Source organism: Malania oleifera, chromosome 6 (assembly GCF_029873635.1).
Source record: "Malania oleifera isolate guangnan ecotype guangnan chromosome 6, ASM2987363v1, whole genome shotgun sequence".
NCBI classification, from domain to species: Eukaryota; Viridiplantae; Streptophyta; class Magnoliopsida; order Santalales; family Ximeniaceae; genus Malania; species Malania oleifera.
In genome coordinates, this window is record NC_080422.1 from 27,909,218 (window position 1) to 27,922,385 (window position 13,168).

The 13,168-nt window shown below is 34.7% G+C and overlaps 1 protein-coding gene across 1 annotated transcript; it reads right to left on the minus strand.

The window, feature by feature from the left end:
* Positions 1-694: 694 nt before the first annotated feature.
* Positions 695-4,129, minus strand: LOC131157567 (glycerol kinase). The gene is made up of 4 exons (XM_058111814.1): positions 3,841-4,129; positions 3,510-3,731; positions 2,208-3,174; positions 695-1,152 (listed from the first exon to the last, which is right to left on the minus strand). The coding sequence occupies exons 1-4, from the start codon at positions 3,975-3,977 to the stop codon at positions 913-915; spliced, it is 1,566 nt and encodes a 521-aa protein (XP_057967797.1). The 5' UTR covers positions 3,978-4,129; the 3' UTR covers positions 695-912.
* Positions 4,130-13,168: the final 9,039 nt, after the last annotated feature.

The following is a 13,168-nucleotide window of genomic DNA, read 5'->3' on the forward strand; positions in this document are numbered from 1 at the left end:
AGTGTAAATGGCATTCTTAAATAGAACTAAGCCTTTTTACGTTTCAAGTTTGTTGATCAGATCAACGCAAAATAATGTCATTTTTTAAGCTTCCAACTTATTGCACTTGTGATTGCAGAGAAATCACACTTCCTGTAAATATTATAGGGTGAGATTGGCACTTGTTCTTAGAAGCTTATCTGGCCTTCGATGAGGCAAAGCTTATTCTGGTGACGAAATGCATTGCCGCAGGAGAGGATTAATCAATGTGGAACAAGCTTTATTAGATAGATGAGTAGGAAATGGGTGCAGCAGCACTGCTGGCCCTTGATCCATGTCTTTAGTTAAGTGCAGCAGAAAACAGATTCTTCCTAAAATGAATAGCACTCAAAACTGAACTCCAAACTTAAAAGTTTCAACACTCTGCTGGGCAAAGTGAAGTTTTACAAGATTGAACATAGACAATCAATGATGGTATGTTAAACGCCCAAACAATGGTGCTTAGAGAAAAGGGGGGTTCCTAAAAAGAATGTTGCTCAAGTATTGTAATAAGAGAGGGCAGGTGGGAGAACAACAAAGGGCAGAACAAGAACTTGGACTTCATTCCCATGTTGAAGGTTGGTGTCCCTGCCTTTTGAATCCATAGAAAACATCGTATGGTTTTATGCCTATCCAATATGACAAAATATTCAGCTAATAAAATAGGGCAGACGAATGAATCAATTTACATGCTAGATTTCATTATTCGAACACTCTGGTAACAAGAGTTGAAGATCAGCGTTTACCAAAAGATAAATAATTCTTTTAGAATAAAGGAATGATGTGCATCAGGCACAAAAATATACACCAGCAATTAACCACTAGTTTTGTTATTAGCAGCTAATATTGAAGCTAAAAGGCCGAAAGAGAAGAAAGATGGGCAAGGAAAAAGAATTAAAGAGAAAGATCAGCCAAGTCAAAAGTCCTGGAAACAGCCTTGTACCAGCACTCCAACTTCTTCTTTCTCTGTTCTTTGTCTATGCGGGGGCAAAAAACAGTCGATTTCTCAGCCTTGGTGGCAAAAATCTCTTCTTCTGTCCAAACCCCAACGGCTAATCCAGCAGCATATGCTGCTCCAAGTGCTGTTGTCTCGATGTCAGCGGGTCTCACCACTGGGCATCCCAGCAAATCTGCCTGCAAATCAGAATCAAATTTTAAGTTAGGTACCTTGAATAAAAAAGACAATCCGAACAATAGGCCACTTGGGGAAAAAATTATCAAGAAAAAAAACACCAGAATCGAAGTGGTCTGGTAAAGGCCATGTCACTACTGTATAAAATATTTTAGATCTACTCAAGAAAGATAACAAGTAATGCCACAACAGCTATAAGATATAGAGAAAATCGGCAACTGCAGCAACTAGTGTATATGCAACTATCTGTTTGCCAAATTATATCTGAAAAAAATTGTTAACCACAAGGTTGGTATGATAGAACTGCTGCTAAACATTAATAATTTGTTTATATATTCTAAAGGAAATAACATAAATGACATTTTCTTCTTGACATGGAGTCGATGAGGTCATGAGAGTCAATACTGAAATTTGTTTAATTACACATAATCAACATCAAACACAATGAGGAAGAGCAGAAGTGCTTATGAAAATCCATGCATTTTAAAACAACCCTGAAATTTTTCCTCATCACTGCCATGTTTAATGACAAAAAAAGTACATTTGGAACATGGCATTAACATATTCATGACACTTCACATCTGCAGCATAATTTTCTGGACTAAAAAAATTATATTTGTTCAAATGATGGAAAGTAGTGTTCCCATATTCTTTATTTCATTTTTCAATTATGCACATCTCAAAACATCCAAAAATACAGACATTATATATCTCATCAAAAGACTCGGCACAATCTTTTTTCGTGAATTTAATATTTTGGCAAACAAACAGAACCCAAATATGAACCAGAAAGATCATGGAATCAAACAAAAAACACATTTCCATGTGTCCTTTAGAAGCTATGACAGAGAATAAATAATCTATGCATAAAAAAAACAAAAACAAAAGAACAGGAATACTGTAAATACTATGAGTATGCAGAACAATTTTTATAGAAGAAAATAAGATATCAAAAGTTCACCAAGTGGCTAAATTGTTTGTATTGGTGAAAGATAAGGTGTCTATAAGCATAGCTGAATGAGAAATCATAAATAACAGTATTGAAAAAATCCTGAACCTGAGTTTGCATCAAAAGATTGTTAACAGTAGCACCACCATCGACTCGCAGCAGGAACTCCCCATCCTCATTCTTTACCTCCCCATTCTCTCCAGTGTCCTTGTGCATTGAATCCAAAACATCATTCACCTGAAAGCACATGCTCTCCAGCACAGCTCGAGCAATGTGAGCCTTGTTTGTAAACCTCGTGATCCCAATACACACTCCACGTGCATCGTCACGCCACCATGGAGCAAACAATCCATTGAATGCAGGCACAAAATAAACCCCACCAGTAGAGTCAACTGAAGATGCCAATTCCTCAATTTCTCGTGCACTACTAATTATGCCAAGACTGTCTCTAAGCCACTGAACTGCAGCTCCTGCAATGGCAATTGAGCCTTCTAGAGCATAGTTTGTTGGAGCATCTGGACCAAGCTTAAAAGCTAAAGTTCCTAAAAGGCCATGCTTCGACTGAATAACCTCTTCACCAGTGTTGATAAGTATAAAAGCCCCAGTTCCATAAGTGCTTTTGGCCTCACCTTTGTGGCAACCTTGCCCCAGCATTGCCGCATGCTGGTCCCCCAAGCATCCAGAGATCGGGACTCCTGGAATTAGCCACCCTTTTGCAATTGTCCCTATAACCTCAGAATTGCTTACAATTTTGGGAAGAATGTCAGCAGGGATTCCAAGGGTTTCTAGTGTGGGCTTATCCCAATCAAGGGTTTTGATGTTCATAAGCATTGTCCGTGATGCATTCGAAACATCGGTGACGTGTAAGCCCCCACCCACGCCTCCAGTTAAATTCCATATTAACCAGGCGTCCACAGTTCCAAACAGAGCGTCCCCTGTATTCACAGCTTGTCTAACAGCATCCACATTCTCCAACAACCATAGCAGCTTCACGGCACTGAAATAAGTGCTTATAGGCAAACCACATGTCTCCACAAAATGGGTTCGTCCTCCTGGCAGTTCTTCCTCTAGCTTCCTGCCAAAAACCAAACAGCATTCCGGAACTCAACAATTCGCTCCTCCATGAAAAAGGGCAGACCACAAATTGCAAAAACCAAACATGTGTATTGATCTAAATGCTAAAATAATTTAAACCCAATTCGCCCTAAATTGATTCTCTAATTCCTATACAAACAAAATGAAAAAAATAAAGCAGCAACTCTTCGTTGGATTGCAGAATAGCACAGATATCATGCCTGAATAACAGGAGCTTAAGACAAAGGTGTTGATCCAAATCCAAAAATAAGCAAAAGCCAATCAAGAATGAATAATAGAACCGTAATTGAGAAAAAGAGATGAACATAAAGATACCGGCAGATGGCACTGGTTCGAGCATCCATCCAAACAATGGCATTGTAGAGGGGCATCCCTGTAGATTTACTCCAAAGAAGAGTAGTTTCCCTCTGATTTGTCAAGCCAATAGCTCTCAATCCACTGTCAACGTTGTGCCCATCCGCGGTGGCCTTGTCAAGAGCCTTCGCAATACACACCCTCACGCTCTCCAGAATCTCCACCGGATCGTGCTCCACCCATCTAGAGAGAGAGAGAGATCAGAGAATTTTCACAGAAGGAGAAAAAAAAGAACAGAAAAAAAAACCGAGAGATAGAGTGAGGGGGGGGGGGGGGTAAGAATTTTAAATACCCTGCTTCTGGGTAGAACTGCGTGAACTCGACCTGGTGAGATCCAACAGGGTGGGCATGCTTATCGTAAATTATGAATCGTGTGCTTGTTGTTCCTTGATCAATGGAACCAACATACACAGCCTCCTCTTCGCTCATTTTCTTTTCTCCTTCTTCTCCTTCTTCGTTCTTCAGCAGGGATTCAAGGCGAGAGCGAGAGGGAGAGGTGAGGAAAGAGTCACGGGAGCTTTATATACATACGAAGCGTGGAAAGAGGTAATGAGAAGATAACAAATGGGAAGATTACAGATGAGTCATAGTCGAGTTGGGCAATGCTTCTTGGGAATGTGGACAAGACAAGTCAAGTTTTATCCAATTGCTAAAAAGCCTACAATAAAAACCCCCCAAAAAATATATTATAATAAGAAAGTCTTTTATTAAGGGTTTATCTTCTTCTCCTTCTTCTTTCCTCTCATTTTAATTGGGGTTTGCATTAACAATAATCCCTATTTATTTTTATCTAATCACAAAAAAATACATAAAATTAAAGTATCCAAAAATAATAATATTAAAATAAACAATTTTAAGATAGTTTTTTATTAGAATTTTAATTACAATTTACCCAAATTATTAATCATAGAAAACTAAGTTTTCATATTTATGCTAAATAAATGATTGTTTTGTATTAGTTTTAATTAAATACACATTGATATTTAAATCTCTGCTTTTAAATATATATTTTTTGTTATTTAAAAAATTATTAAGGTAACTAATTAATTATGTGCTTGAGTTTGGGTAATTTTGAAAAACTTGACATGAACAAATATTTATCAATTAAAAGGTTCACATGTCCATATCTTTATATAGAAATAAGATATCGGGTGTCTAAGTCTCGAAGTAAGAATGGTGTAAAGATCAGGGGCTAAGACGAGAGGATTGACAGAAGTCTTAGCCTCCCTTCCTTTCTAAACTTTCTCTTTGTGTGTATGTGTGTATAATTTGGGGAAAAAAATTAGGAAATTTTTAATTGTGAAAATTAGTTTTCCAATATATATATTTTTTTTATAGATTTTACAAGAATTGCAAACTTTTAATTTATTTTACAATTTGGCAACAATAAAAAATAAAAAAATAAACCATTAGGAATTATTCACTTTTAAAAAAAAAAATTTATTTCTAATATTTTAAAATTATTATAAAAAATAAAACTTGTTTTTCAATTTTTAAAATTTGTATAAGAAATTTAGAAAAAAATATTTTTATTATTTTTAGAATTTTTAATTCTTGTATAATATTTAGAAAATTAGAAAACAAGTTTGTAATATATAATTGAAAAATGAAAATTGTTTCATTCACTCTACCATTTTTAATATAATTATTGGAAATGAAAATAAGTAAATATTTTTCAATATTTGTAGACTAAACCTAAGCTACACAAATCAACTTATCTCTCATCCTCGTACAACTCTTCACCCTTCTTATGATTTAAATCTAACATATTATATATAAAAAATTTCTTATGGCATTATTTAAAAACTTTGCAACTAAGTGGTACACACAAAATCCAAACAATAGTGGACGGTGAGCGTTCTCTGTGAGCCAGCGGAGATATTGGATGGTAATGGAGATATGTTCCGGGAGTCGAATTAGTCAAACGTCTAATTGATGCACAAAAGTAATATTTGCATCCGTACTTTACTCTGATTAGCGAGACTTGGGAGCGAAAAACGTTGATTCTTAAATTTGATGCCACATCAGGGGGTCCAAAAGGTTCGTTAGTAGTTAGAGTTCTTATATAAATCAAAAAATAAATAAAAATAGTAGTCTATGCTAAATATTTCTTAATTATAGATTTCAATAGAAGTAAATTTATTCCATTTATTGAAACTAACAAACAAGGGAATAAGTAAAAATGTATATGTAATGGCTATTTTATTACTTATAAAAATTAATTTTGTTAATTGATTATTCCTAAATATTCATTAATATTGTATTTTAAAAACATCTTTAATTTAATCATCAATAACATCAAATTAAAGTCTAATTAATGCATTAACAATCTAAATTTTCTTAAAATAACACTTTATCTTGTGTTTTCAAGATAGTTGAGAATGAAACTATATAAAGTATATTAGCTTAAATGCTTCATATAAAATAATAATTAAATTTTTTAAGATAAATTATTATTCATGAATATTGTGAAAGGGAGGGAAAAACAAAACAAGAAAAGAGAATTCTATAAAAAAAAAGATTATTATTTTAGAATTATTTAAATATTTATTGAAAACTTCCTTTAGTCTTTCTTAAAATCTGTTTCTTTTTCATAAAATTTATAACTTCACTACTAAAAATGTTTTTGTCAAATAAAATAAATTAAAATGAGAACTATGTCAGAATTTAGGATGTTTTGATTATTGAATTTAAAAAAAAAAAATCAGTTAAAAAAATTTTTCCCTAAATTTTGTAAACTATTTTTTGCACATTAATTTGCTTAGGTGTCTAAAGATTAGTTGGCAGAAAGTTGAAAAATGTGGAGGTTGGCATTTTATGCTTTATGATGACGACGACGTCGTTTCCGAGGAAGGAGACCGATGGTCCGTCTACTAACCCCCGAAGATCACGCCAACTTTGTTGGGATATTTCGCCACGTGTATGGTGAAGATCTTGTCCCGCTGCCTCGCAGGGTTGACTTTCAAAGCCCGTGTGCAAAGTCTTCCGGTCATAAATGATGAGGTGGCAGATGTGCAGTGGCTGACGCCGTTTCAACGGTTGTGGTTGGAACCGTTAGAGTGGGACAACCCACTATAGTCACTACATTTAATAGCGCATACCCCACTGAAATCATCTTTCAAATATATCTATATTTTTTTATACCATAATTTTACTGTACTGATTTTATTCAAGTTTTTTATTTTTTTTGGTTATCAAATTATTTTTGGTTCACCAATCTCAAGAATACTAAACTGATATCTTGCAAATATTTAAAGAGATATTATATAAATGCACATTATAATATGCTATCGTGGCCACACGCATCATCGGCCAAGTATTTCACATTTTTATATGTAGGGTCATGAGACGCTAGTTAACAGACTATTGTTGAAGTAATCAGTCAAAAGTTTAACATGATTTACCAACACAACTCATTTATCGTCATTGAATGTTATGTAAGCGGAAGCATGAAATAATTCATGAAAACAATAATAGCCAAATGATAAATATCGAAGTAATGTAATTCGTTAAAGCAACACCTCCATTAATCATGTGTATTTAGTGAGGGAAGCAAGTAGGTTAAAAATGTTTACAATGATTAGTAAGTTTCATGTGCAAATTTAGGTTTAACACAAGGACACATTAAATTGCTTGAAAAGTCATACTCCTATATTTTTCCTAGGATAGAAATATCCTTGAAAAATAAACCTACGCTAGTGTATACATTATGGTAGTCTATAACCCTATGCATATGTAACAAGGGGTCACATGCAAGCATAATGCCTAGAACAAAGTTAGCTTGTGACGCTCCCTAACTTATGCGGTTGATGCTCTCGTACATTATGACACTAGGTACTTTTCAACTTTGTCCATGAACAGTTGTGGACACCTCATTTTGTCTAGGGCTAAAATAACATGACTTGGCAAATTTTTTACTCCATAAAATAAAAATACCTAGAAAAATTGAAATACAGGGAAATGAATCTGTACATTGGAAAATAAAAATGAAAAAAAAATAACAGAAAAGGAAAAAAAATAAAATAAAGAAGTAGGCCAACAATCTTCAACTTCCAATTTAAACCAACAAAGGAAAAAATTAGCAAAATAAACATGTGGAAATATGTAAACTTGGAGTAAATGGAGATTGATTAAATTTTGTGTTGATTGATTAATCAGTATTAAGTTGATTGATTTCCCAAGCCTATAAATAGAGGCTTTCTGAGGGAGGGAAAGACAGTCATATAGAGTGAGAGACACAATCACAGAGACAAGGCGACCATACAAACAATTTAGTGTGAAAATCAAGAAATTGAGAATTTAAGAAAATTAGAAAGGAATTGCTGAAAATTGAGAGAGAGTTGTTGAGAAGTTGAGTGGCCGAGATCGAAGAAGCCAAAGTGAGTAAAAGATTGGGAAGTTTAAATTGCAGCAAAGGCTTGGGAATCAAAAGGTTCAGATAGAGATTTGAACTTGGAAGACAGTTGCATTTGCAAGAAATTCAAAAGACTTGGAGATTTCAGGGATAGAGGTAAATATGGTTTGATTTTTTCTATATTTTTAAATGATCTTTTTTTAATTAATATTTAGATTCAAATAATTGCTTTTAGAATTTAGGATAATTTTTAAATTTGACCCATTAAATCGGATCCGACCCATCGACTCGTTGACCCAAAGACCTGAAAGCCCAGATCCATTGACCCTTGATCCGAAGGCCCAAGACCTAGGTCCAATTTGGACTAAGGTCCATTGACAGTTGACCCCATACCAAGCCTAGAGCCCAACTGGGTCTGAGAAAGTTCAACCCAATTGATCTAAGCTCATAGGCTTAAATGAGCTCAAGCACATTTTCTAGATTAAGCTTATTGGGCTTGACCCAACTAGTCAAAGTCCATTAAATGAAAAAGAACCCAAGCCTATTTGGATCAAACTCATCCAATTATACCAGCTGGATCTCAATTATAAAGTAAATATTTAAGGACACAAAACACCAATACTATACATAAGTGAATATCAAGGGAATTGGAGCAGATTTCAATACCCATTTCCTCGTAACTAATCTACATGAAGTATGTAGAATCAACATCACTCTAAACCTATGGTCTTCCTCCATAGTCAAAACATAGATAAGTAAAATTTCTTTAAAAAAAACAAAAATAAAAGTTGATGGTTATGTCAACTATGACGCAACCTTTTGTTTTGCAATTAGAGGCTTGTGAGGGATAGAAACTCTCTTCGTAACAATAAGTCAAGAAGAAGACTACTAATCGGGACCGCCTTTCCTTTGCTAGAGTCCTGGTAGAGGTGGATATTGCAATTCCAATTTGGGTTCAACTTAGAGCCCTTCCAATGGAGCTTTGGACTCCTGCTGCCCTTGGTAGAATTTGTTCGAATATTGGTTTTCCACTATTGTCAGATAAGTTGACTACCAATCGTGACCGTCTCTCCTTTGCTAGAGTTCTGGTAGAGGTGGATATTGCAAAACAACTCAAACACAACATTCAAGTGAGACTACCGGGAAACATCATTATTGATCAGGAGGTTTTCTATGAAAACGTTCCTAGATACTGCAATAGATGCAAAGTGTTTGGTCATACAGATGGCCAATGCCCCCATGTTAAATATTTCCCCAAAGGAAAGAGTCTTGTCATTGGTGATAATGCAGGGAAGGATATTGGGGTCTCAACTGCTTTCGATTCAGCTGCAATTACTGCTAAAGTTGTGGAGTGCCCTACGGAGCCCCAGGTTCACAATGGATCTACTTCTGAAAACCAAGTAACAAGTGAAAGTGAAGATGGAAGGGTATCTACCCAGGTAGGAGATAATAAGGCTAACGCAGTGTGTGATATCCCAGCTGAAAGTGGGATTGTCCTAAGTAAGGGAGGTGATCAAAGAGGAAACAATGAACAACTTGAAGGTGCACAGCATTCATCCGCACTATCGAAGGTGAAAGGAAAAACAACATGCAATCAGAACAAATCAGATGCAAATGATGGATTTACCCAAGTGAAAAGCAAGAACAAAGGGAGGAAGGTCTATATAACACAAGATAGGAAGGGGGGCTCAAGTCACCACCCAAATCCAGGATGATTGAAGATTGTGCCTAGTTACTTTTGTTTTGTCTATTGGCATTTTGAGTCCTATAATACTTTGATGTAATTTGTTGTATCTTTGGATGTAGTTCCCTTGAGGACTTTGATGTAACTTTGGATGGGGTTCTTTAGTTCCCCTCTTTCTGGGTATGCCCAGTTAACGCTGTACATATCCATTTTGGTCAATACAAGTTTTACCCTTATGATCAAAAAAAAAGAAGAAGATTTTATGATAATGAGAATGACCAATAAAAGATGTAAACACCTCATTTTGTTTAGGGTTTTATATAGAAAAACTTAGATTTTTTTTTTTAAAAAAATTGATGCTCTTTAGGGTCTTCTTCTAGGTGGGATTCCTCATTTTTCTCATCCTCACCACCCGATTCAAGCATGCATATAAGGGTTTATTTTATAATAAGTTCAGTATACTCAATAAAATCAAAATTTTAAAATACAATAATAAATACATGAAAAATAGAAAATAAAAATAAAAACTCCATTCTAGTGGGCCAACTTCCCCATGTTTATACATGCACATATAAAAAAAAAAAAAAAGGTTCGTAATGGGTGAATAAATGTAAAACAAATAAAAATAAAAGTCAGCCATTTTTTTTTAAAATAGGTTGATCAATCAAAATTGATTGGTGGTTCTCCCCATCGCCTATAAATAGAACTTTTCAAAAAAATGGAGAGGAAGAAAAATAGATTTTGAGAAAAGAAATATAAAAGTGAGATACAGAATTTGAAAGAAGGGTTTTGCCAAGAAGAAGAGAAGGAAAATCATTAAGCAAGTTGTAGAGGACAAAGGCAAATAAGGAGTTTAAAGATGAAGAGATTTAGGATGAAGTAGTAAAGCATAAGCAAAAAGGGACATATTAAAGGTAACTATTGTTCCCAGTTTCTTTAAATTTGGATTAATATTTGGCTAGGCTAATTAGAGTATTTGATTTTTGTGGATGGATCAATAGGTAGCCCTAATCTAATTTCAAATTCCCCTAGTTCCCAATTACTACCCCAAAAATCAAAAAGCCCCCAAATAGAGCCAAAATTAGCATTAAAAAAAAAGGCTGCAAAAAATCCCTAAAAATAGACCCAAGTTCTTGACCTAAATCCAGCAACCCATGCACGATTTGGGGACCTGGGTCAACTTAACTCGAGTTCAAATCAATAGACCTAAAAACCTAGCCCGAGTCCAATGACTAGAGTCTGACCTATTACCCAAGCCCCATGTCAAACTTAACCTAGGTTAATTGACCCATTAACCCAACGACTCTAGATCTTAGCCCAATACCCTAACACCTAACTTAACTAGCCTACTCGACAGTTCAGGCCTCAACTAGGCCCAATTACTTGAAGCCCAAAAGCCCAACTTAAAACCAAAACCCAGTCAGCCCAATTTAACTAAAATGAACCATGGCCCACAACCTAAAATGATCCATGACCCTTCTCCAGGATGTTGCGATAGATTAGCAACTCCACTGAGGATGCTTAGAGGGTCGAGTGATTAATGAATCCACCTGGATTGAGATAGGAGCTTCATCCTTTTTTTTCAAACTTCGGCCATTCTTTTGTAATATATTATTTTGAAGGTATTATTTTAAGGATAAAATGGTGTTATTCATCTCGGGGGTATCGCCCAAATTCTTGCTCTATAGTGTCGATCAGGATTAATAATCCTGTTAAATTATCTTCCCCTTCACTATACATTTAACATTGTTTATATGTTGCTACATCCTTTTGCATTCATTTAGGCATACACACTACTTTTCCAAAATTTTAGATTAGCACCAAACTACCCTATGGCTAGCTTGGTAGTGATGTACAAGGAAGAGGAAACAGGAGTGCAGCGATATTCAAAAGGCCAGCAAAGTTAGTAGGGAGATAGTTTGATTTAGGGAATTTATGTGGTGTTGCCAAGTTGGATTAAAGTTGACACTCAATCAAATTTTCTGAAGGAGTTTAGGGCAATCTAGGCAGTTTGGTGTGCTAACCAAGTCAATTCTCAAGTCACGGATTTTCAACCACTATTTCCTCAAGTAGTTTCCACCCCTCAGATAGGGCCTTTGGTTGCCAAGATCTCACCCCAATTTCAGAAAACAAGGGAAGTTCATGAAATAGAATGACTATAAGAAAAGGTAGATTTGCAGGAAAAAACTTTGTTTAGTTGAGAAAAGAGCCATCATAGGCCGAATTAAATACTCGACAAATGAAACTAAACAAGGGAGGAGGAATATCCCTCCAGTACTAAAAAAATACTAAATAGAATAAAGAAATATACCTATAAGCTGAGGATGAAATGGTAGTTTTGAAAGAACAGAAAGTTGCAGAAGCCAAGCCGAACAAGAAACTATTGGAAATGTAACACCCCAAAAATAATTATTACAGGAGAATGTAGTGATTTTTTAAAAAAAGAAAAAATATTTAAGATTAATTATTAATTAATTAATTAATTATTATTAAATTGAATTAATTAAAATAAGTAATATGATGGTTATATATTTATATATATATATATATACATATATAAGTATATAATATAACAATATACAACCCGTATATATATATATACATATATAAGTATATAATATAACAATATACAACCCGAAGCTTCTTTAATCTTCAGAAATTGATTTTGAAATCAAGAACAGAAGACCCCCCATTCTCTCTCACTGTCTCTCTGCTTCATCTCTCTCTCTCTCTCTCTCTCTCTCTCTCTCTCTCTCTCTCTCTCTCTCTCTCTCTCTCTCTCTCTCCTCACATCTCCGCCCCTCCTTCTCTCTCTCCTCGATTTCCTCGACCCAACGCGCACCAATCGAAAAACAGAAAAATATCACTGGATTTCTATCTCGACCACCAACACTTTAACTGGAGTGGATTCATGATTAAGGCGTTGTAGGCACCACTCCTAGGGTAAGGTAAACTCTCACTCTTTTCTCAAATTTTCCTTAACTCTTTAGCCAAATCAATGATCGAATACCACCATGGGGTCCTAGTTTTGATTCTCGTCATTTTAATCGGACCAGATTTTTAATTTGGATTTCTTAGGCACCACTCCAAGGTTAGGGTGAGGGTAGTGGAATTTTATCCATTAATTATTATTTTTTAATTAGTATTGAGAGTGTGTGGGTTTAGGAAATATTAAAATAATTATTATTCTGGGAATTGAATTGATTGATTTGGGAGAAATGTGAATTTTAGGGTTTTGAGTTTTGAACGTCGCAGGAGTGGGATTGGGTATTTTAGCAAGCCTCTCAGTAAGCCAAGTAAAGAGAATAAATTATAACAATTATTTTTAAAATTACCGGTTGAGTAATTGTGTGAAAAGGAAATTATGATATTTTTCCTATGAATATTGTATCGTGAATATCAGACAAAATTATGTGGCATGAGGAACGTGAATAATATTTTATACTAGAATTGTGATAAAGTGGAATAAATATGTATATGTTTTGAAATGGAAAGAAATGAGAATACAAGATATATTGATATGATGATACCAAATGAAAATATAAGAAATAAAGATATGTTTTATAGAAATGATGAAACGTG